At 37.0% G+C, this 22021-nt stretch overlaps 1 protein-coding gene, 2 long non-coding RNA genes and 1 pseudogene across 3 annotated transcripts; all 4 read right to left on the bottom strand.

Moving 5' to 3' along the window:
• Positions 1 to 1885: 1885 nt before the first annotated feature.
• On the bottom strand, positions 1886 to 7633 carry LOC114353348 (uncharacterized). Its single transcript, XR_003655932.1, has 2 exons — positions 7482 to 7633; positions 1886 to 1960 (listed from the first exon to the last, which is right to left on the bottom strand). It is a non-coding gene; the product is annotated as an uncharacterized LOC114353348 (long non-coding RNA).
• LOC114353341 (zinc finger BED domain-containing protein 4-like) lies at positions 3311 to 6039 on the bottom strand. Its single transcript, XM_028305307.1, has 2 exons — positions 4706 to 6039; positions 3311 to 3413 (listed from the first exon to the last, which is right to left on the bottom strand). The coding sequence occupies exons 1-2, from the start codon at positions 5664 to 5666 to the stop codon at positions 3349 to 3351; spliced, it is 1026 nt and encodes a 341-aa protein (XP_028161108.1). The 5' UTR covers positions 5667 to 6039; the 3' UTR covers positions 3311 to 3348.
• Positions 7634 to 16510: 8877 nt separating the features above from the next.
• LOC114353256 (putative nuclease HARBI1) lies at positions 16511 to 18818 on the bottom strand (annotated as a pseudogene).
• Positions 18819 to 20763: 1945 nt separating this feature from the next.
• LOC114353250 (uncharacterized) lies at positions 20764 to 21769 on the bottom strand. Its single transcript, XR_003655924.1, has 2 exons — positions 21444 to 21769; positions 20764 to 21325 (listed from the first exon to the last, which is right to left on the bottom strand). It is a non-coding gene; the product is annotated as an uncharacterized LOC114353250 (long non-coding RNA).
• Positions 21770 to 22021: the final 252 nt, after the last annotated feature.

Genomic DNA, 22021 nt, shown 5'->3' on the forward strand with positions numbered 1-22021 from the left:
TTTAACTGAAGAATAAATTTGGCACATTGACAGTTTCAGTATGGGAAATATGACAAAATGACAAGTTTATTCTTCAGTTAGAAGTTATCTGACGATGGTAAAATCAGCCCTTACTCGTTTTAACAAAGTTTTCATCTCCGACCGCATCGCATTCTTTTTTTGGCAAAGGAAAATAGACAGATTTTTTAATTGATTCTTCATACTTTTTTGGATTTATCAAGCACACAAACGTACCAGTAACTTCAGAGAGGCGCCATTCAACGCACACAACAACAGAACGGCAACGTCACCGTGCCGTTTTGGAAATGGCGGCAATTAGAAACTAAGCAACAGAAATTTATAGGGGAGATGGACCCAAAGCGGGTAACTTAAGGTTTGTGTCAATATAAAAGACGTTACTGCAGTTGCAAAGTTATATATTTTTAATAATTCGTACAAGTATGTATTAAACTTTGTAATAAAAACTAAAAATCACTTCTCTTGTAACAAATCACTTCAAAAATTTAAGAACTAATCAGTCGGTCATTTTACCCGGTTTGCCCGCAGGGGGTGCCCAAAGCGGGTATGGCCCCTGGGGCAAAACGGGTCGAGACTGGGCAAGGCGAGTTACTGACGTTGGCTTTGACTTTCTTAATGTTAGTTGGGGATATCTCTTTTCAAAGGCTTTACACCAATCTTTTCCAGCAGTTTGACTTTTGAAAGGGTGCGGAATTCTATTGCTCTCTGCATATTGATATACGTGAGATAAAAATCCGATTTTGTCAGACCAAAAAAAGATTATCCATGTTGAAACAAGACTTCTATCAATTCAGATTCTTGTTCAGCCAAAACAACAAAAATTACCTATGAAACTACCATTTTTGTATTCATATATAATTAGAATAAGGATAAGAAGCGGTTACCCGTTTTACCCATACCCGCTTTGCCCAAAAGATACTTTTTCAGGTTTTGTAAAATAATCTCAAAATCTTTATCAGAAATGTTGCTCAAACAATAAGAATTCTACGCTGTTTTAATGCAGAATAATACACAAGTAACAGATTCAACACAACTTTAAACAGAATGAAGTAATTCAAATTCACATATCTTGATATTTTTTTGTGAAACAGGCAAATAAAAACATTCGCGTCTCGGATCTCCGCCGCGCGTCGCCGATGTTTTAGCAAAACTGATTCGTGTCGAAACGAGTTCGGACGTTGCCACGAAACGCACACATGTGCACTATCGGCTTGTATACGTGAATAACGAAGGCTACCCGCTTTGGGCGGTATACCCGCTTTGGGCTCACCTCCCCTACGTTTGCGGATCCGCATTGCTGGATCCAGCATGTTTAAAAAGGCGCTGGATCCAGCTGGATTGCTGGATGCTGGATCCAGCAATTGCAATCCCTAATTGCAAGCACTATAATCGGGTCATCACGCGCTGGCATATACCTTAATTCGCCACTTTTTGGTCTTCTTGTGTAAAAGGCGGTTAAACTTACCCGTACTCTTTACGCTCCAACAACGAAATGCGTTTCTAGAGTCAAAAAAAAGTTAAACAGACGCATTTTTTTATTAATCTAGCCTCTTAAATTAACAAAAGCAAATGTTCTGTTAACATGTTACACAAAACTTAGGTATACAACACCTATTTGGCCTTATATCTGGGTGTTTAGGCTTGGGCCAAATTCCGTGCCGCTGAGTGTATAAATAGTTAGTCCTGGGGGGCTTACATTCTGTACTAAACCTGCTTGAATATTTACGTTTCTTCGGGGGTCTGCCCGCCATTTGATATGTTTTCTTTCTCTTCTTCTAAAGAAATAAAATCACTGCTGACTGACAGCAGCTGTTTTTCCTTGTTGTCCGAAGAAGCATCATCACTGCTGGCTGACTGACAGTAGCTGTTTTTTCTTGTTGTCCGAAGAAGCATCATCAATCATCAATGAATCCTCGATTAGCGTCAACTCTTCGTTATCAACCTTACAAGAGAAATATATTTATGAATAGATAATTTAAAGCATGTGATGAAAAATACCCCCTATTAACCGTGGTCCCACCGCTAAGACCCACTGGTGGGTCCACAAGTAATTTTTTTCCCCTGTAGACCCACTGCAATAGTTTTTTAACCGTGGTCCCACCGCTAAGACCCACTGGTGGGTCCACAGGTAATTATTTTCTCTATAGACCCACTGCAATAGTTTTTATCCTATTCAATCTGGCTGTTCCGGTGGTTATTAGGTAATTTCTTTAACTTTTTCTTTCCCCGTTCGTTGAGCCACTATACTAGAGATAATGACAAAAATGTGCTTTTTTATCGTCCGACCGTTATTCGCCATTTGACGAAAAAAACAAATGTGTGCTAAAAAAATAACCCTTATTAGATTTTCATTTATTTAATCAACATTTATTTGTTTTGGCAGACTTCATTTGTTTTTCTTTTCAAAGACAGTAAACGTTGTTTGGCTAAATAACTGCTACGTTCCATGTGAAAGAAGTGAAAGTAATGGTGCAAAATATTCATTTTTTTTAACTTCTCAGTATTCCATGTCGAAAAAGCTACATGGAACTACTGAGAACAAAGAAAAAAAATATAAGCACATTTATTCAAACTAAAATCTTTCATAAATTCTTATCGTAATTGAATTAATAGAAAATAATTATAATTATTAATAGGTTACATTAGTGCTTATCTTCATTTTTCTAATGCATCACCAACAGTAATGTCGGCCGCAATGAGCTCCATCTGAATTTTCCTTATGAAATCGTCATTCTCAATTGCGAGCAATGATCTCGTTTTAATGCGTGAATTATTTTTAACCTTCAACATACATTTTCAACATGACAGCGTGGGTCCACGGTTTTAAAGGCGGTTTTGTTTCTATTACCCGTAGATAGACCCACTGTAGTTCAGTGGGTCTACAGTAGAGATGGGTTATACTAGGTAAATTTGATACTAGGTGCACCTATTCCAAGTATTTATTAATACGTGATCCAAATACCTGTTCCACTTAGTACGTAGTAATTTACCATTCTTGACGCGACTAGTGCGGACTAATCCACGTATTATGACTTTAAAATTTTAAAATACAATTTTCTTTGAAAAGATACAACCGTAGTATTAATAATGCAATTTGAAATTGAATAATAATGTTTTTGCTGGCTGTTGATTGATTGATATCCTCCCTTCATACTTCAACAGGCTTAGGACTGTCAACTTAAAAGTTGGCGTATTTAAAAGATATCAATTTCATAAAAATATTTACATATATTTTTCTATTTTTTTAGTTTTTTTGTTTTTTTTTTTAATAACTTAGTTTATTTTTATTCTCTTTTTTTTACACTATATACATCTTAATCGTTTAATAAGTTAATCTGTGTTCTGATTTAGGAACATAAGCTGCTGTACTTTTCTGCAACCCAACCTAGTCCTTCTACGAGGGCGGCACTGAAAATTTCGGGAATCAAGGAAGTGAAACAACATTACTATTTAAAAATGTATTTATTGCTTTTTAAAGTATTCTCCGCGAAATTTGACACATTTTTCCATACACGAAACCAATCATTGAAGCAAACATTGCATTCGGAAGTTTGGGTCTCCAAAATGGCCGTTTTGTAGGCTTCCACAGCTTCTTCAGGTGATGAAAATCTCTGACCACGCAATTTATTCTTTATTTTAGGGAAAGTATAGAAATCATTAGGGCTTAGGTCGGGGCTGTACGGCGGATGGACTAATAATTCTATGTTTTCTTGCTCTAAAAACTCTTTTGTTCAGTGCGCGGTGTGAGAACTCGCATTGTCGTGATGGAGGATGATGCGGCGGTTGCAGTTCTCTTTACGGAGTTCAGAAACGACCTGTGGCAAACAAATGCTAGCATACTAATCTGCATTAACCGTTCTTTGTCCCCCAAGAGGAATAGTCGCAACATGGCCGGTTTTGGAGACAAACGTGGCCACCATTTTTTTTGCAACACTCCGTGAACGAACAATTTTTGTTGGCTTTAATTCATTTTCGAACACCCAAACTCGTGACTGGTTTTTTGTTTCGGGTTCGTACGCGTATATCCATGATTCGTCACCTGATACGATGTTGTATACAGCATTTGAGGATCCTGCATGTAATCTCCCGAGAGTTCTGACGCACCAAGTAACGCGAGCCGCTTTTTGCTCTTCACAGAGCGCATGCGGTATCCATCGGGAAAACAACTTTTTTACACCTAATTGTTCATGCAAGATTATTTGTATTTGACTCATGCCAATGTCTAAAGTTGCCTGAATTTCGCGGTATATCACATGTCGATCTTCTTCAATCAGCTTACGCACAGCATCAACGTTTTCTTAGGTGACTGCAGTTTTTGGACGACCTTGACGGGGATCATCACTGAGCTTGACACGTCCACGTTGAAATTCAGGAAACCAGCGATAAATTGTGGTTTTGGATGGGGCTTCATTACCAAATGCAGAAATCATCCGGTCAACACACTGTTTTTGTGTTAAACCACTTCAAAAGTCATAATAAATCATCGCTCATGAATTTTCTCGAGACAATTCCATTTTCTCAACGACTAAACAAGTTTGACAAGACCTTGTGATACGACCGAGAATCTTTTTTTAAATAAATAAATGGTATACGATTTTTGAAACCCTGGAGTTTGCAATTAAATAGATTTTAATATGACTGGAACAGTGGAAATATTCCATTCCCGATACTTTTAGTGCAGCCCTCGTATCATTAATTAAATTTCCACATGCCGAAAATATCCTTTCGCATGGTACACTCGTAGCCATGGTATTTAGCGTTGTCACAGCTAGAGTGTACAAATGAGGGTAAATATTTCTGTGCTCCTTCCACCAATTAAGAGGAGAGGTATTTTTATCTGGCATTATTATTTTGTCCTCTAGGTATCTCTGAACCTCAATTATTGCTCTAGATTGCCCAGTCCCCTTTGGTTGTATATTTTGCATTTTTTTGTTATAATGGTTCCAAATTGATCGAAATGTACTGCTGGATGCACTTGGACGTGGTTGTTCTTCCTCTTCAGATGCAGCAGGGGCTATGGGTTGTTTCCGATCTTCTTTATTTATCAAAGAGGTAACTGACTGTATAATGCTCTGTTTAGTGTTTTCGGCCACAGTTGGATCTTCAAAATACAGCTTAAACCTTGGATCGAGAAACATGGCTCTAGTGAAAATACGGCTTTTGTCCAAGTTAACAAATCGTTTTTTTAACTTTGAAATCAAATCCTGTTGCAAGCATTGAGCAGTAGGGTGGTATAATCTGCTATCCAAATTTTCTAAACATGATATTAGTCCTGTGGTAATAGGTATAACCATGCTGCCTGCAACATATTTCTGACCGCTGATCTCCTTAGTCACTTCTTCGCAGGGTCTCAGAATGTGACACACATGTTCACAGATCTCCCATTCTATTTGGCTCAAAGATAAGGCAGTTGAGTCAAGATTGGATAGAGCACTGTTAACTTCTTCTTTGATTTCTAACATCCGCTCAAGCATGTAGAATAATGAGTTCCATCGAGTACATACACTTTGCAAAGGCCTTTTTACGGATTTGTCTGCTTGTATTTGGAATTTTTTAAGTTTCTCCCAAGCCTTAGTAGATCTTTTAAAATAGCCAACAATGGCTTTCACTTTTTCGATTAGGGCGGTTAGTTCTGCAGATAAATTCATTGCATCTTGGATAGCTAAATTTAGTGAGTGGGCGTAGCAACCAAAATGTCTCCAGCCTAATTCTTTTTCTACAGCTTTTTTTATATTAGCTCCATTGTCTGTTACTGCCAATATTATTTTGTCTGTAATATTCTACTCATCGGTGATACTTAATATCTGACTTGCCAGTAATACACCTGTATGCGAGCCCACAAGAACAATACAGTCCAATAAAACGGATTTTAGGATGCAGTTTTCCCTTTCGATGTAATGGCCAGTTACAGCTAAATAAGCGTCGTTTGTGCTCGATGTCTACACATCAGCTGTGACACAAATCGACTCAACATTATCTTTGATTTGTTTTATTTTAGACGTTCGCACACTTTCAAATCGACTCGGTAGTAAATGCTAATAATTTAGTAGTAAAGTATTTCCTTGATGGAATAATATAAAAGGGAAATGCAGTTTGAATTAATTTTCTAAATGCCTTGTCTTCAACTATTCGAAAAGGCTGAAAATCTAAAATAAATAAGTCCATAATTAAATCATCTATGTCAGACTTACACTTCTCTGCATTCCTTTTATAAATATATGATGCAATGTTTTTTGAGCCTGACTGTACCACACGCACTGTGGACGTTGATGGTCCAGATTGGTGTATTTCAGTCGAAGTAGACGGCAAGTTCTGCTGCTGTTGTTCAGGTTGAGCACTAGATCGAGTAGTTTCCGCGAGAGAGGGCAGGGGAGGCACCTGATTCCTTGGAACTATGTTCAGTAGCGGGTGCTTTAATTTTAAATGTTTCGTCAAGTTTGACACCGAAGATTTGAAACTAAGTTTTTTGTTGCATAATTTACACTCCGCTATATAACTTCCTTTATCGGTAAAGTGGTCCCATGCCGCACTACTGCCTTTTGGCGCCATAACTTTTACTCACAGTTCACAGTTTCAATAACACTCACTAAAGTCACAAATAAGTTGGTAACTTCTCAGAAACAGGAGTTAAATTCTATCTAATCAACACTCGAAAACTATTCCAATTTAATCTAATTATCAAATTACTATTTCAATACAAATTATGCAATTATCACGGACGCGTGACAACAAACCAAAACAAACCTGTCGGAAGAATAAAAACTGGTTTTTTACCGGCTAGTCAACAAGGAGTGAGCTGGATGAGAGAGAACAAAAATTAAAATATTCAAAACCTTACCTGTGTACAAATAGAGTTTAAATTACGTAATACATCAAACACCTATTCCTATCTCACACCTGCCTGCGCTCAAATTTGTTTGTCAGACAGAGACGGAGTGAATCTCTACGTTCGCACATAAGCTTAGCGAGAAATACGCGGTGCGCGTAATACACGACTACGGATTATGCAATAATAACCTCTATTACTTTGATGGTAGGGTCGGAAATCGTGTAATTTAAAAAATACTAGGTGGATCAAGAATTTTAGAAATTGGAATAGGTGCCACTTAGTACTGTAAAATACCTAGTGTGTGGATCTGTTCTAGTAAATACGTCTCATCTCTAGTCTACAGGGAAAAAAAATTACCTGTGGACCCACCAGTGGGTCTTAGCGGTGGGACCACGGTTAATAGGGGAAAAATACACCACATGCAGGAATTGAACCTACATCCTCGACTTCTCCGTTGTCGCGCTCTTACCATCTGAGCTAACTGAGTTTAATAAGAGAAATATAATAATACTTATTTTATTTTTAGACAAATATTCAAATAATAATAAGTATTGTGAATGTATGTAGGTGTAGGTATATCCTCCCACCTCTATATTTATTTTACTTTACTCAGTGACCTACACTATTAACTTACCTGAAAGTCATCAAATAAATCTTGTGATGCAGCAGAAGCAGCTTTTTGCTTTTTAGGAAAACGGTTTGATAGTGCCCGAGCCTTGTTTATTCTTAACTGCCTAATTGTTTCTAAGCCACAACACTCGCAATAATTGAAATTAAAATATATTTCACAATTATTTATAATAAGAACCAGCCGAGCTCACGTGGAACTTGCGCATGAAGGAGTCTATTCCGTTATCAGAAAAAACGGTGCAAAAATCGTGTTTTTTTCTTGTATATGTTGATTGTTGGTCCTTCAAATCACTTTTGAGGATACCTATTCGTAAACCAATACGCAATTGGCTGCTTTAAATAATCTTCACTCCCTCCCTTCACCATAAAAAGCAAAAATGGGCAGCAAATGTATCGTTTGAGTTTGAAGTAAAACCTTCTAATTGGGATTTATGGTTATCAGTAAAGTGAATGTCGAGTGCGTTATCCTGGCAAAATGTTGTCTCCTTTCAAAAATATAATGATGCAGTTAATTAGGTACAGTGCCACCAACTTATCTGTTCAGGTGGCGACGTCGCTGTGGTCGTATCAAGTGTTGCCATTTAAATATATTTTGCAATGATGTGGTACAGTTTAATCACAATTATGAGTTAAACATTTACTATGTACTTGCTTAAATAAATGGAATTACCTTTGCGTATATTAATGAAAAATCATAAAATGGGTCAACAAATTTATTTATATTTTATAACAGTATGTATGGTCGTCATGATACATTGTCAGTGGACGAACCCCAGGGATACTGCTACTTATTGGATCACACTGCATATCGTCTTCAAGAGTCGCTGCTCTCGCTTTCACTAAGCAATGTAATGATAAACGGCTCATCCAAGTGTGCATCTTTCTTTCTGTACTCTTCATGAAGATTTTTCACATGATGGCAGTATTTCATTCATTCAGCTGATGAGATCTTACCGCACGCATCCGAAATTAAATCAGGCATGTTAGCACTTGACTTTGAAACATTTGTTTCTGCCACTTTTCGTTTCATCGAACTCCATATCATTTCTATGGCGTTCAAGTCACAGTGATACGGTGGGAGACGTAGTATTTGATGCCCATTTTCTTTTATTATTTTGTCAATCTCGTACTCTGGCACGGGCTTGTTATTTTTAATTAATTCATTATAACTGACGCCTTGTCATTTGTGCTGAAAATTCCACGCCCCTTTCTAAAAGCCACTTTTGCATATCAGCCTTATTGTAATTTGAGTTGGGGCTTCGGTTAATGCATATGCTATGATGTGTCCATTACGATCAAAGACGGTTACTGCAAATTTGGCAATAACTTTTCGGTTAACCATTTCTTGAAATTCGTGCTATTCATTTATTCGTCGTGGTAGTCGCCACTTTTAGTATTGGATTTAAATACCAAAAGGGCATCCTTTACAAAGCCTTCTTCGCCGCCTGCATGTACAATGATCCATCTGTGACCTTTGCAACTGGCTCTAAATCACCATCTTCTTCAGGACCTTGCCAGCATTTTCCAGTCGAGTGTGATGAATGTATATTATACCTAAGTTTCATCTAAATAATTACAGGTTTAGTATTTTCACGCTCGTTATCCTTAATTTTCTGTAAATATGATGCTCTCCAAGCACATATATCATTCCGTTCGCAAATAACTTTTCTGTTTGTTTGCGTTCTTCTAAATCCAATTTTTTTTTAACAATTTGCGAAGCGTTTCACGACTGCCCTTAAAATTTACTTCTTCACGTAGTACGTTCAGTAATTTTGGAATAGTTGGTATTTCTTTTTTATAGAGTAAAATTCATTAATTTTTCTTCTAATAACACCTATATCGAAGTCGTCCATTTCAATTTTACCTGAAGTCCTGTTTCTCTTTTTGCCTGGTGTTTCAAGTTTAGTGCCACCTTCTTGAGCCAATTTTTGTTCATTAACTGATTTGTGTAAGAATTGCTCAGAAACACCTGAAATAAATGAGATAACTAAATATAAAGATAATTATAATTATAATTTTTTAAAGTTATTGGAATTAAAATGTCGAATTTGACGAGATTAGAAATACGGCTTAAATGTCAAATATCGCAAATTGTATATTTAGGTAGTCCATAATAACATACATATTTTAATTGAAGCTTTAATGTTCCCATAATTTTTTTTTAATCCTCTTAGGAGTTGATTTTCTTGTATCTAGCAACACTGACTTGTCGCTGCAGCAACGCGTTCATACAGCTTTTCGAATGGTATTATTGGCTAATGTGCACGTTTTTCATCCTTCATAAAAGCTAATACTTTTAGTATAATTATTCGTGCATCACTTTTTACAGCCTTTAGGTATTGTAGAAACACTTATTACCACAAAAGTAAAATAAATCACAAAGAGCACTCACACTAATCAAAACTGACAGCGGAATGACATTTCAAAATGGCGTCGCTAGTTCTTCATTTGACCACCTGAACAGATAAGTTGGTGGCATACTGTACTGTATTGTTATATTAGAAACTCGTCTAAGCGAATTCGTTCTGTTTTTGTATTAAAATAGATCGTTTTGATGTCTTTAAAATGATTTTCAACATTCGAGCTAGTAGCCACTTCTTTAGCTTCACTAAAATATTTATTCATTACATTTCCCCACATAGGCAGTTTTTTCAAAAGCCTTTTTATGGTAACTTGAGCTCCCTTTTATACGTTGGTCTGACACACTTTGTACTATGATTCTCTTCACTTTGGCCTCCATGATTTTTTAACATTTCGTTGCAGTCTTAAATTTTATTCACATCTAGAACTGAGGCTTTAATATACCAGACTGTCGTGTGTTCTCTCAAGGAGTAACATGGTTAGCTTTTGATCTTTGGAATCAACTCCCCCCATGTACTGACCCTACATACCTAAGCTGCAAGGATTTAACCCTACTTTGCATGATTTTTGCTATTTTTTTTTTTTAAATAAATCAGGGCGATGTAATTAATGCTCTAGATAAAAGGAAAAATATTTTAAAAAATCCTTATGTAAATAAAAATATGTATTATGTAAAAAACAATATGATGGAAAGGACAATGGGCAAAATGGTACCCGGCTCCAATAGATATGCTTCTAGTGTCGTTTGAAAGGTCTTACCAAGACGAACAACTTTTACTATGGCCACCAGCCTCAGATCTGGTTGTGTTCGAAGATAAACATACTTTTTTGCAATATGGTACCCGGCTCCAATAGTTATGTTTGTAGTGTCATTTGAAAGGTCTTACCAAGACGAACAACATTTACTATGGCCACCAGCCTCAGATCTGGTTGCGTTCGAAGATAAACATACTTTTTGTGTAACCGAAATATCATACGTGTCCATCGTATGGTACTTAGGTTATGCGAGGCATGAAGGGTTTACTGCTCCAGCCTTCCTTAACTCTATAATTTATTGATAGGGATAATTGTGAAATAAATGTTTTTATTTGAAGTACTACTAGTTACCCCCTTATTAATAAAAAGTTATACCTAGGATGAACCTTGGACTAAAATGACATTTCCATATCAAATGACAATTTAAGCCAGAGTTCAACTAGGGTGTAACTTTTATTAATAAAGGTGTTGGAGTTTTATTACTTCTTAAGGGTTTTATGATGGGTTGCTAAAGCGAATAAACCCACAAGACCCAATAAGTCCACCCACAAGATGGACCGACGACCTCATAAAGGTAGCGGGAAGGCGCTGGATGCAGGCCGCCACCAAGCGGCCATTGTGGAAATCATTGGGGGAGGCCTATGTTCAACTGGACGTCCTATGGCTAAAATGATCATGATGATGATGATGAAAGCGAATAAAGGGCTAATAGCTTGGGTAGTTCATCGTAGGTATAATCCTTTCCTTTTCAATGTTTATTTTGGTTATATTAATAGATTCTAGTCATAGCACATACTCGTATACATGGATGATTGTGTTATACTTTCATATAATACTTAATGGAATTACTGCTTTCAAAACGTGAGTTAGAACTGGCCCCATAGCAGACATTTTTCTACATCAAAAGGCCTTTTGAAATATATATTGGTTATGGCTATTGGAGCGGGTACCACTTTCCATACATTTGTGCCCATCATCCTTTACATCATCATGCATGTCACATATTTAGCTCAGTACTAAATAAATAAAAAAATATTGTTTACTCAATCTTCTTTATTTTTTATGATAATTTAAAAAACAATGATTATTTTTATTTAAGCACAAATTGACGCCACATTTACTACACGAAATTGTGGAATAGCCTTTACATTTGGGAAATTTGCACCGGAGTGACCCACCTACTGTTGGCCAATGTTCAGCACCATCTTTTCTTATGTCTTTTGGAGGTGGTGGTGCTGGAGAACCTTTTCTTCTTTTTGATAGTAATTTCTCTTCTAGTAAACTGGTACTAGGACGACCTCTTTTAGCGTCTTTGGTTGGTCCTCTGTTGCATAGCACAAAAGCCAATTCATTTCTGAATTGGCCCATTGTAAGTAGACTCTTTTTGGTTTCACCTCTTTCTTGAGCATTTTTTTTATATATAATCCAAGAGTTTATAATAGCTAGATCAAATAAATGATAAAATATACGCAAGTATAATACTATCAACTTAAGCTGAGAATTGCATTTGTGTGAGTGATCGCCAAAAGTACCGTTAGTAAAACACATACAAATAAAATTAATGTTTTATTAAAAGGAAGTCTANAAGATAAACATACTTTTTGTGTAACCGAAATATCATACGTGTCCATCGTATGGTACTTAGGTTATGCGAGGCATGAAGGGTTTACTGCTCCAGCCTTCCTTAACTCTATAATTTATTGATAGGGATAATTGTGAAATAAATGTTTTTATTTGAAGTACTACTAGTTACCCCCTTATTAATAAAAAGTTATACCTAGGATGAACCTTGGACTAAAATGACATTTCCATATCAAATGACAATTTAAGCCAGAGTTCAACTAGGGTGTAACTTTTATTAATAAAGGTGTTGGAGTTTTATTACTTCTTAAGGGTTTTATGATGGGTTGCNTTAAGTTGAGAGGACTGTACCACTTTTTAGACCTTATTGTTATATGATTTCTGCCCAAAAAGCTATCCATGAGATCTACTCCTCCCATATGTTTATTGTACTCTTGGACAATAAACGGGCAAGTAATATCAATTTTTCCTTTTATTGTCCTGTCATATCTATTGACTTTAGTTATCTTGTGCTAGGAAATTTGATTACTGACATGTACAATAATATACCAAAGAACTTATACAAATCACATTCTGTAACTGTTATAGATGAACTGGGATTACTCTGTATTATGTATAAATTTGTCTCCGCTACTATGTTTTGATAAAATCTTCAGTGATAAAATAGTTAAAACATTGATATGGAGTTTCTAGGTGTGATAGACCACCTGAAGCAGTAGAACTCCCCAAGAAAGTAATTTTATCTTCGTCATACACCAGATTCCTTTTTTTCCAAATCAAGCTTCTTTTGTCAAATAGAAAACTGGATGAAGACTGCAAATTGGATGAAGTTGATGGGTGAGAGGGTTCTTGATCTTCTGTTTCTACAAGAGGAGGATCAATGTCACAAGTTTCATCCACATCATCCCCATCATCATCATCATCGTCGTTCTCCTCCTGCAACACTCTTATAACTTCAACAGAAAACTAGTTCGGTCGTCTAGTACTATTAGTTCATTTTAGTTCATCAATTCTATTAGGTTAGATCCTTTTGTACCCTTTGCACCACTGGTGGTGCAAAGGGTATTTTTAAATCCCTCTTGCAACAACACCGAGCGGCGGTTAAGGCCAGAATGAATCGGTCGTGCTCGTTCTTTTATACAGCCATCCCTACCCAAACGGGCTAGCAGGTAGCGCCCGACTTGTCTCGGTGCGGTCAATACAACTCCTTTTACTTACTGCAAACTATTTTATAACATAACTAGACATTTCCAATAAATCAAATTATAATTTATTACACTTCAAATAATAATAACAACATTATTGTTTTATTATTATTAAAATGATTACTAAGTAATAATATGACAATCAATATTCCAGGTACGACATATTTATTGAATTCCCGTATTCCTGCTGCTAAGGGGTTTTCTGGTCTTGTAACTTGTGCCATGTCGCAGTCGAATTCGTCCCAAATGCTTTCTTTGAAGTACTAGGCACGGAAGGATTCAATGACTAGGTTCTTCGGATGGAGCGGCAATATTTGAACGAGGCACTGTTTGGCATATCCGACGTTTTAAACTGTCACTCGCTGTTTTATAGGCCTCTGGTTCTGAAACCTCTTCCTTTAAATCTCGGGTCCAAAATTGTGCTATCTGAGTATATTGATTTAATTCTGAATGCTCTTATGATATTTCCATCGTTCGAGTTATATGTTTTGTTAACAACTGCACAAAGATCAAAACTTTTGATAGTGTAACATTTTTCTCAGCACTAATCTCAACAGTCACCTCATAAAACGGCTTAAGTATTGGCACAGCCTTTTCAATAATTTCCCATTCTCGAGGCCGGAGAGAAAGATCACTCCTTAGTAATGTCAACATGCTGATTATTGCATCTTTAACCTTTAAAAGATTTGATTGTAATGTTCTCTGTGAAAAATCAATCTTAGATGATCCTTTTCAACCCTGATTTCTCTTATGGGTCGAGATAAAAAAGGACATTTCTTCTTATACATGGGGGATAGAATGGTTGTCCTTTTTCTGACAAGCGGTTGATCAACTTTAATCACATGAAAGGGGGGCATGGCTTCTATCTAGCTTCACAAACCACTTTTATTAGCTTCATTCATCAGGCGTTTCACAAGGTGATTAATGAGGCCTTAAGCTCTTACAGCGCACACACAAAATCCTAGGAAGCCGGTGGAACAGTATGAGTCCATAATACTGGCTCCATCATATTTATGGCTGGTTAAATAATTTTTGCTTTGTCCAATAACCTGAAAACTTGATCATTTTCGATATTCAAAGCACGTTCGTATCTGTATTGATGTGTCCTGTAACTCTAGTAGGAAAAACTTTCGAGTTCGTTTCGTTGCGTATTCAAAGTGTCATCGAAAAATTTTGTATGAAAAATTAAACAGCGCCCCCTATATTATAGCCGCCCTAGGGGGCGCTGTTTAATTTTTCATACAAAATTTTTCGATGACACTTTGAATACGCAACGAAACGAACTCGAAAGTTTTTCCTACTAGAGGTACTGGAGTCTAAAACATTGTCACGGCTGCGTGTCTGCCGTGAACGTGGGGTAAATAAATGAATAATACACGTCGTATTTAGTAAACTCCAGTTTATTGGCGCAGCGCCCGATCAATGCGCCTGCGCCTCCACAACTGACTCATACATATCGGGAATAACACATGCAATTACACATACATAGATAGGTGGTACACATTACATCAAATAGGTCATTGATAACTTTTATAAAATCCGATAACATTTTCACAAAATGTGCAACTGCTATACTTTGGCTGGAAAGTTGAGATGCGAGACGGACATTCATTATTTTTGTTTTAAAATATTTATGTGGTTAGCTCTTAACTTGTTCGCTAAATGAAAAAGTTCCGTTCAAATCAAAAGTGCAAATCTCTCTTGCAAGTCTATTGCCATCCGATTCAACCATATATCCATAGTCTTCAAAACTGAAAGTGCGTCCAATATTAGGAAGTGCTTCTTCACATTCCATAATTTTCATTTCGTCTATGATGAGAGCTGCATAAACTTTTTTATTTCCCACCCTCTTTAATAGCTTTTAAAGCTTCAGTGGACTGGAGAGTATTGAGCTCGTGGAACTTTCCCAGTGTCAATATTTGCTTTCATTCTTTTTAGTCAATCTTTAGTTTTCAAAGCAAAGAATCGTCGGTTGTAGCGTCTATCATTAATGAAACTGAAGACTTTGGGCTATATTCACCACCCTCTCTGGGTATTTGGGTTCCCGTTTCGTTATGATGTTTCGGTTATCAAAGATAGGCCATTGTGTCCCATCTTTAAGCAATGGATTCACATTCACCTACATGGACCCAGAAACCGGTTTTTTCACTGATTTATTTACTATTTATTTATGACTAGCTTTCCGCCCGCGGCTTCGCCCGCGTGGAATTTTGTCTGTCACAGAAAAACTTTATCGCGCGCGTCCCTGTTTCAAATACCGGGATAAAAAGCAGTTGTGATCCTATACTAGCAAGAACAAAAAAACTATAATTATGACCATGTTCACTCAATAGCCGTGATGCATATGAGTATCGTGGGCTCATCTTTATGATTCCTTTGTTCCGTTACCGAAGTAATCTTAAACAGAGCTATAGAGAGAAAAGAAATGCCTAACAGACTGGCTCAGTTTTTAATTAATAATAGGATAAATCGATTCCGAACGCAATGCCATGGATTGGATCCTATTGCAAGAGTGACTGGAATTGGATTTGTTGTAAAAAGTTTTAGAAAGCCGTACCGGGACTCAGCCCAGGAGTACCTGGATATATGTACGTTTTCTACGACGACGCTAGAGAAATACACTTGCGTGCGCAAGCGCTTTACGTCGAAAGGCATGGGCACCATTCTTGGAGCAGCGCAGCGCTTCAGGGAGTGACAGCTTTCGCTGAACATCCCGAAGCAGGGAGCAGTGGCGACGTAAGACGTGGGCGACGTGGGCCTCCGCCTACAGCCTCGCGATACAAGGGGCCTCGCGCCTTAAACATTTTTATGAATTAACAGATATAAATTAACTAGCTTTCCGCCCGCGTGGAAATTTATCTGTCACAGAAAAACTTTATCGCGCGAGACCCTGTTTCAAAAACCGGGATAAAAACTATCCTATGTCCTTTCCCGGGACTCAAACTATCTCTATGCCAAATTTCATCATTCTGAAGATGTGATTATTGGCATGTTTTATATGTCATTCGCCACCGGAATCAAACTATCTCCATCAAACGGATTATGTAAACCAACTGCACTGGTCTTAATTAAACTTTATGATCCTCAAGTATTCAGAATCCTCTTTTCTAGGATCTGGTTCTGGAGGACCACCACCTGTGCACAAACATAACAGTTATAATTTATAGAACATGTACTAACAGTCAAACACTTTCTGTGTCTGACTGTTCATTTTCAAAAACTTTTTGATTTCATCCAAAGTTGAAAAGCTGGGTCCGTCAGATTGTTATCTGTATTTTCAGTAGCATCAGATGTTATTTTTACTACAGCGTGGGTTTTTGGTTTTCAAAAAAATCTTGATTTTGCTCAGTTCATCCAAAGTCCAAAAGCTGGGTCCGTCATATTGTTATCAGTACTTTCAGTAGCATCAGATGGTTTTTTTACTACAGCGTGGGTTTTTGGTTTCAAAAACATCTTGATTTTGCTTAGTTCATCCAAAGTCGAAAAGCTGGGTCCGTCAGATTGTTATCTGTATTTTCAGTAGCATCAGATGTTATTTTTACTACAGCGTGGGTTTTAAGGTTTTCCAAAACATCTTGATTTTGCTCAGTTCATCCAAAGTCGAAAAGCTGGGTCCGTCAGATTGTTATCTGTATAAATTCATGTTCCTGCAGATGTTGTGCAGTACAGCTGTCGCTACGACTACTGCTTGGATATTAGGCAGTGATAGTCGCAATGTTAAGCTGATTACTGGAAACCAGCGTTTCCATACTCCAAATGTTCTGAAACAATAAGAAGCTTAATAAGTAGTTATAGCACCTACTTAGCAATTTAGCAATCCTGCGGGCTATGTTGGTTTCTCTTTCGATTTCCTGCGGAACTCCTCATTTCTGACTAGATTACACAGGGAAACTCCGAGCACAGCACGCTCCACCCTTTGGGTGACCTTGAACTTTCTTATGAGGCTCTTAGTAAGTGACCACTGGCAACACGTACTGGTCAATGTACGTACTTATTTGTATAATATAAGTATGAAAATAATTACCGTTCAATTGTGTTCCTTGTTTTAATATGGGCTTCATTGCATCGATGATCACCCACTGTACTGGGGTTCAAAAGAGGAGTCAGTAAATTATATGGAGTGTTGGGATAAGCGCTGTCGCCAAGCAACCACCGGTTTCCAAATTCTCCGGAGTCACATTGAGCTATGAAATTTAAAAAAGGGGTTTCATTAAATATATATACTCCAGCCACTGAACACATATTATACATATCTTAGGTACCTACCCTTTAGCATAGAGTTGTTAAATATGGTGGCATCATGTGCAGACCCTGGCCACCGAGCAACAACATTCATTAGGCGTAAATCCGCATCAAAAACAGCTTGTACAGTCGCGGAATGAAAAGGTTCGTCACCTTAGTGTCGGTTTTCGCTTGTACTAGGTACTGTACCTCTAGTACGAAAAACTTTCGAGTTCGTTTCGTTGCGTATTCAAAGTGTCATCGAAAAATTTTGTATGAAAAATTAAACAGCGCCCCCTAGGGCGGCTATAATATAGGGGGCGCTGTTTAATTTTTCATACAAAATTTTTCGATGACACTTTGAATACGCAACGAAACGAACTCGAAAGTTTTTCCTACTAGAGGTACTGTAAGTAAGAGTCAAACCTGCCAACATAACAGTGCAAGAAACAGTGCTGCTAACATTTAAATAAATATGACGTTTGCTAATGAATAAGGTTTTGCTTGTTTAATTTTCTATCCCATGCAATGTTACAGAATGTAGTTTTTTTATTTAATAGATATAATAATGGCAAGTTAAACCAACAAGAAGGTTATATTTATCAATATAATCTTGACAAGATAAATCGTCAAACAACTTAGATCTGAATAATTTTGAACTTTACTGATGAACAGTTAAAGATTATTTTCTCTAACTCGAGATTATTCTGTAACATAGTTTCAAAAGGTAATAGGTATGTGCTCGCGATTCGTTGAAGGAATCAATTTGAAAACTGACGAACCTTTTCATTCCGTGACTGTACATTGAGGGAAAAATAACCTTTCCGGTTTCTAAATTCTTCACCTATCAGATGACCTAAAAATAAAAAATAGATAAAATTACTGTCCACAAATTAACGAACATTACATTTTATCACAATATGATGTACAAACTTACCAGGCGATTGTATGCGTACATGTGTGCAGTCTATTGCACCTAGCACGCGAGGAAACCCAGCAATCGTGTAAAAATTTGCAGCGCTGTTCTGGTGCATAAAAATATATCGATCATAAAGTCTCGAGACCGCTACGAGATGTCGCGCACTATTCTGCATGCTGTAGCAATTGATACTCCCACAAAGTCAGCTACTGATATCAGCATTGTGCCTAGCGCGTAGAAGCGCAAAGACATCAGTAGCTGAGCTGATACAGTGGGGAGATTCCGAAATTTCACTTGTGTAGGCTATGGGCTCATTCTTTACCTTTAAAACCTTTAAATTTGTAGATTTATCAATTTTTTTGCACTGCTTTAGGTTCACTTTTTGTTTTGTTATGTCCGATAGCTTTTCATCAGCAAGAACAACCACTTTGCCCTTGCATTTAATATCATCTTCAATTTTAGTATCAGTTGACTATGAGCTCGGTTGAGTAGATTTAGTCGGAGATGATGGTAGTATTATTTCTTCGCGGCATGTTAAAACATCTTCAAAGAAGTGAGAGTTCTTCACTAAAACGGTTCACCGTATAAAAACATTTTATAAACGAAATTTGTAGAGAATTTAGTATTCTACAATATTGATAATAAATACAAATAGCAAAAAACCCATAGGAAACGAGATATTTCTAAAAAAAAGCGCAAAAAACCGATTTTTGTGACCGTTGACCTTGAAATTTAATAGTTGCTTACACCCTACCATATGTAGGTTTTGAGACAACTTTTAGGGTGTCAATATACACGTATTTACAGACTTACAGCTGGGTATCTCGCATTCCGAGGTGAACTTACTATAATGACTGAACTATTGCTTGCAAAAGATGATGTGTCCAGAACCGACACCAACTTGCCATTTACTGACAAGAAAATTACCGCTGAACGAACAATGCAACAGTTGTCCTGGCCTTGTCGGAATTCAAGAACACTTAAAAAACATATTTGACGCAAATAAAGTCACTAGTGTGCAGTTTAATACTTGGGTTGGTACAGACCGTTTCACAATCGCCACTCAAGTTCTTTCTTCAGATGAATTTGTCGACAGTCTTTGCTCAGGATTAGACATTTTAAAACCTCACGCCTACATATCAGATCAGCAAACTAAGTATTTTAAATTGTTAAAAGAGTCGATTTCAGAGGGTGACATAATAATCCAGTGCGATTTTGCTGAAAACTACAGCTTCGTGGTTCAAGACGCTGCCCAGTCATTTCACTGGAATAACTACCAGGCCACTCTCCTGACATCTGTGTATTATTACAAAAAGGAGCAAGAGTTAAAACACGGAAGTATTGTGATGATATCGGATGACCTAAAACATGACACTGCAACTTTCTATACCTTCCAAAAAATTTTACACCAACATTTACAAGAAAAGAGTATATCCACAAATAAATATATTTATGTAACTGATGGTGCACCACAGCACTTCAAAAATAGATTTAATTTTATTAACCTGTTTTATTTTAAACAGGATTTCAGAACAGATGTAGAGTTTCATTTTCATGCCACTTCTCATGGCAAAGGGCCATGTGATGGACTTGGGGGCAACTTGAAACGTTTGGCAACTCGAGCTAGTCTACAGTCGGCGTCAGACAAAGCGATCACTACACCCGAGCGTTTGTACCAATGGGCGAAAACATCAATGTCCCAAACGCACGTTTTATATGCTCCAAAAGAGGACATTAAACAAAACAGATTGTTTTTAAATCTCTATACAAAAGCGGGACACACATCTTCGAGATGCTATTCCTGCTAGAGTTAAATTAGAAATCACTTTGAGATTTGTAGCTGTTGGAGATTCTTTGCACACATTAGAGGCACTTCACCGAGTGGCAAGATCTACTACGAGGGCTGCACTAAAAGTATCGGGAATGGAATATTTCCACTGTTCCAGTCATATTAAAATCTATTTAATTGCAAACTCCAGGGTTTTAAAAATCGTATACCATTTATTTATTTAAAAAAAGATTCTCGGTCGTATCACAAGGTCTTGTCAAACTTGTTTAGTCGTTGAGAAAATGGAATTGACTCGAGAAAATTCAAGAGCGATGATTTATTATGACTTTTGAAGTGGTTTAACACAAAAACAGTGTGTTGACCGGATGATTTCTGCATTTGGTAATGAAGCCCCATCCAAAACCACAATTTATCGCTGGTTTATGACATATTTTGTTTAATTTTTACCATTGTCAAAATAACTCTGTCTCTTACAGATAACATTTTCTTATTTGTTGGAGCATCTAAGGCCAATTCACTAACACAAGTCACCAATGTTTCTAAAAGTTCTATTGAATGAATACCCGTAAAAGTAAATAAATACATATCACTACTAAGTAAATCTGAGAGGGTTAATTGCTTTAAAGCTGATCTATCCTCTTCCCACATAGGAAGAAAATTTATTTGAGTGCACTTTTCCAAAGGTTCTTTGTCACAAAGAATGTCAGCTAAACTCCAATCTTCTCGGGGACGATAATTTCTGTAATCCACTAAATTGACTTGTGTCGATGAAGTCTTGACATGATGATGACTGTTGTTATCAGTTATATTATTATCCTCAAATTTAGTTTTTTCATTCTCCATAGCAAGTCCAACCTCTTTATTTGATTCCACTATTTTCCTGTGTCTAATAACAGCCCTATTTTCTCGAGCAATTGTTTTTTTTATTTGCACTAATGGTACTTCTTTATCAGAGCTTATTTTAGGAATATTCTGAGACGGTACGGCATAAGGAAACAACTTCTGCCTTTTAGAATCTGGAACAATAAAATAATCTCGTTATCTGACGAGAAACTCGCCTTGGCGTAAACTAAATGAATAACTTATAAATATAATTTATGTAAAATGAAATAAAGAAAACATAAATATACTTACTGCCCGGAAAAAAGTTTGAAGTTTGAAAATGATGAGAACAAACTCTCATTGATGGTGAAATTGGCTTGCCTATTCTTAAAGCAGTCTTCCATTTTTTCTTCATTATTTTGTCTTTTGGGAATAAATGAAAACTTATTCCCGTATCTCCGTAAGTACTACATTGAGGAACGCAACAATATTTCGTATTTCTGCTTTTATTAGCAACAGGTTTCTTTAAATAATCGTGATCCATCTGAATAATCTAACATAACCTCAACAAATAAACAAACAAAGTGTCGTTCTTAGAGAGTTTCTAAATTTCGCCGCCAGAGGCGTGCGGATAATCTTTGCTTCGGCCATAAGGCACGCCTTCTGGCCAATCACAGCACTTTTAAGCCGGTTGCACATGTTGTCGTAGACTCTCAGTCGCTTTGTTTTTACACAGTTGAATGTGTGTGTGGGAGCTGTGGTGGGGGAAATGTGGGGACACTGGTTCTCGTTGTAGTTACGCGCGACTTCATATCTATTCTCTTTCTATGATCTGAGAGTAATACCAAAGACCTATGGTGGCTCTCAAGTTTGACACCAGTATTTTAACC

Source organism: Ostrinia furnacalis, unplaced genomic scaffold, assembly GCF_004193835.3.
Source record: "Ostrinia furnacalis isolate ACB-3 unplaced genomic scaffold, ASM419383v2 OfSCF0166, whole genome shotgun sequence".
NCBI classification, from domain to species: Eukaryota; Metazoa; Arthropoda; class Insecta; order Lepidoptera; family Crambidae; genus Ostrinia; species Ostrinia furnacalis.

Excerpts from the sequence above, each read along its gene's own strand:
- LOC114353341 (XM_028305307.1), bottom strand. The coding sequence starts at position 5,666 with ATGAATTTATCTGCAGAACTAACCGCCCTAATCGAAAAAGTGAAAGCC. Across the intron at positions 3,414-4,705 it reads TGGAAATTTAATTAATGATA|GAAGGACTAGGTTGGGTTGC; the intron begins CGAGGGCTGCAC and ends GCCGCCCTCGTA.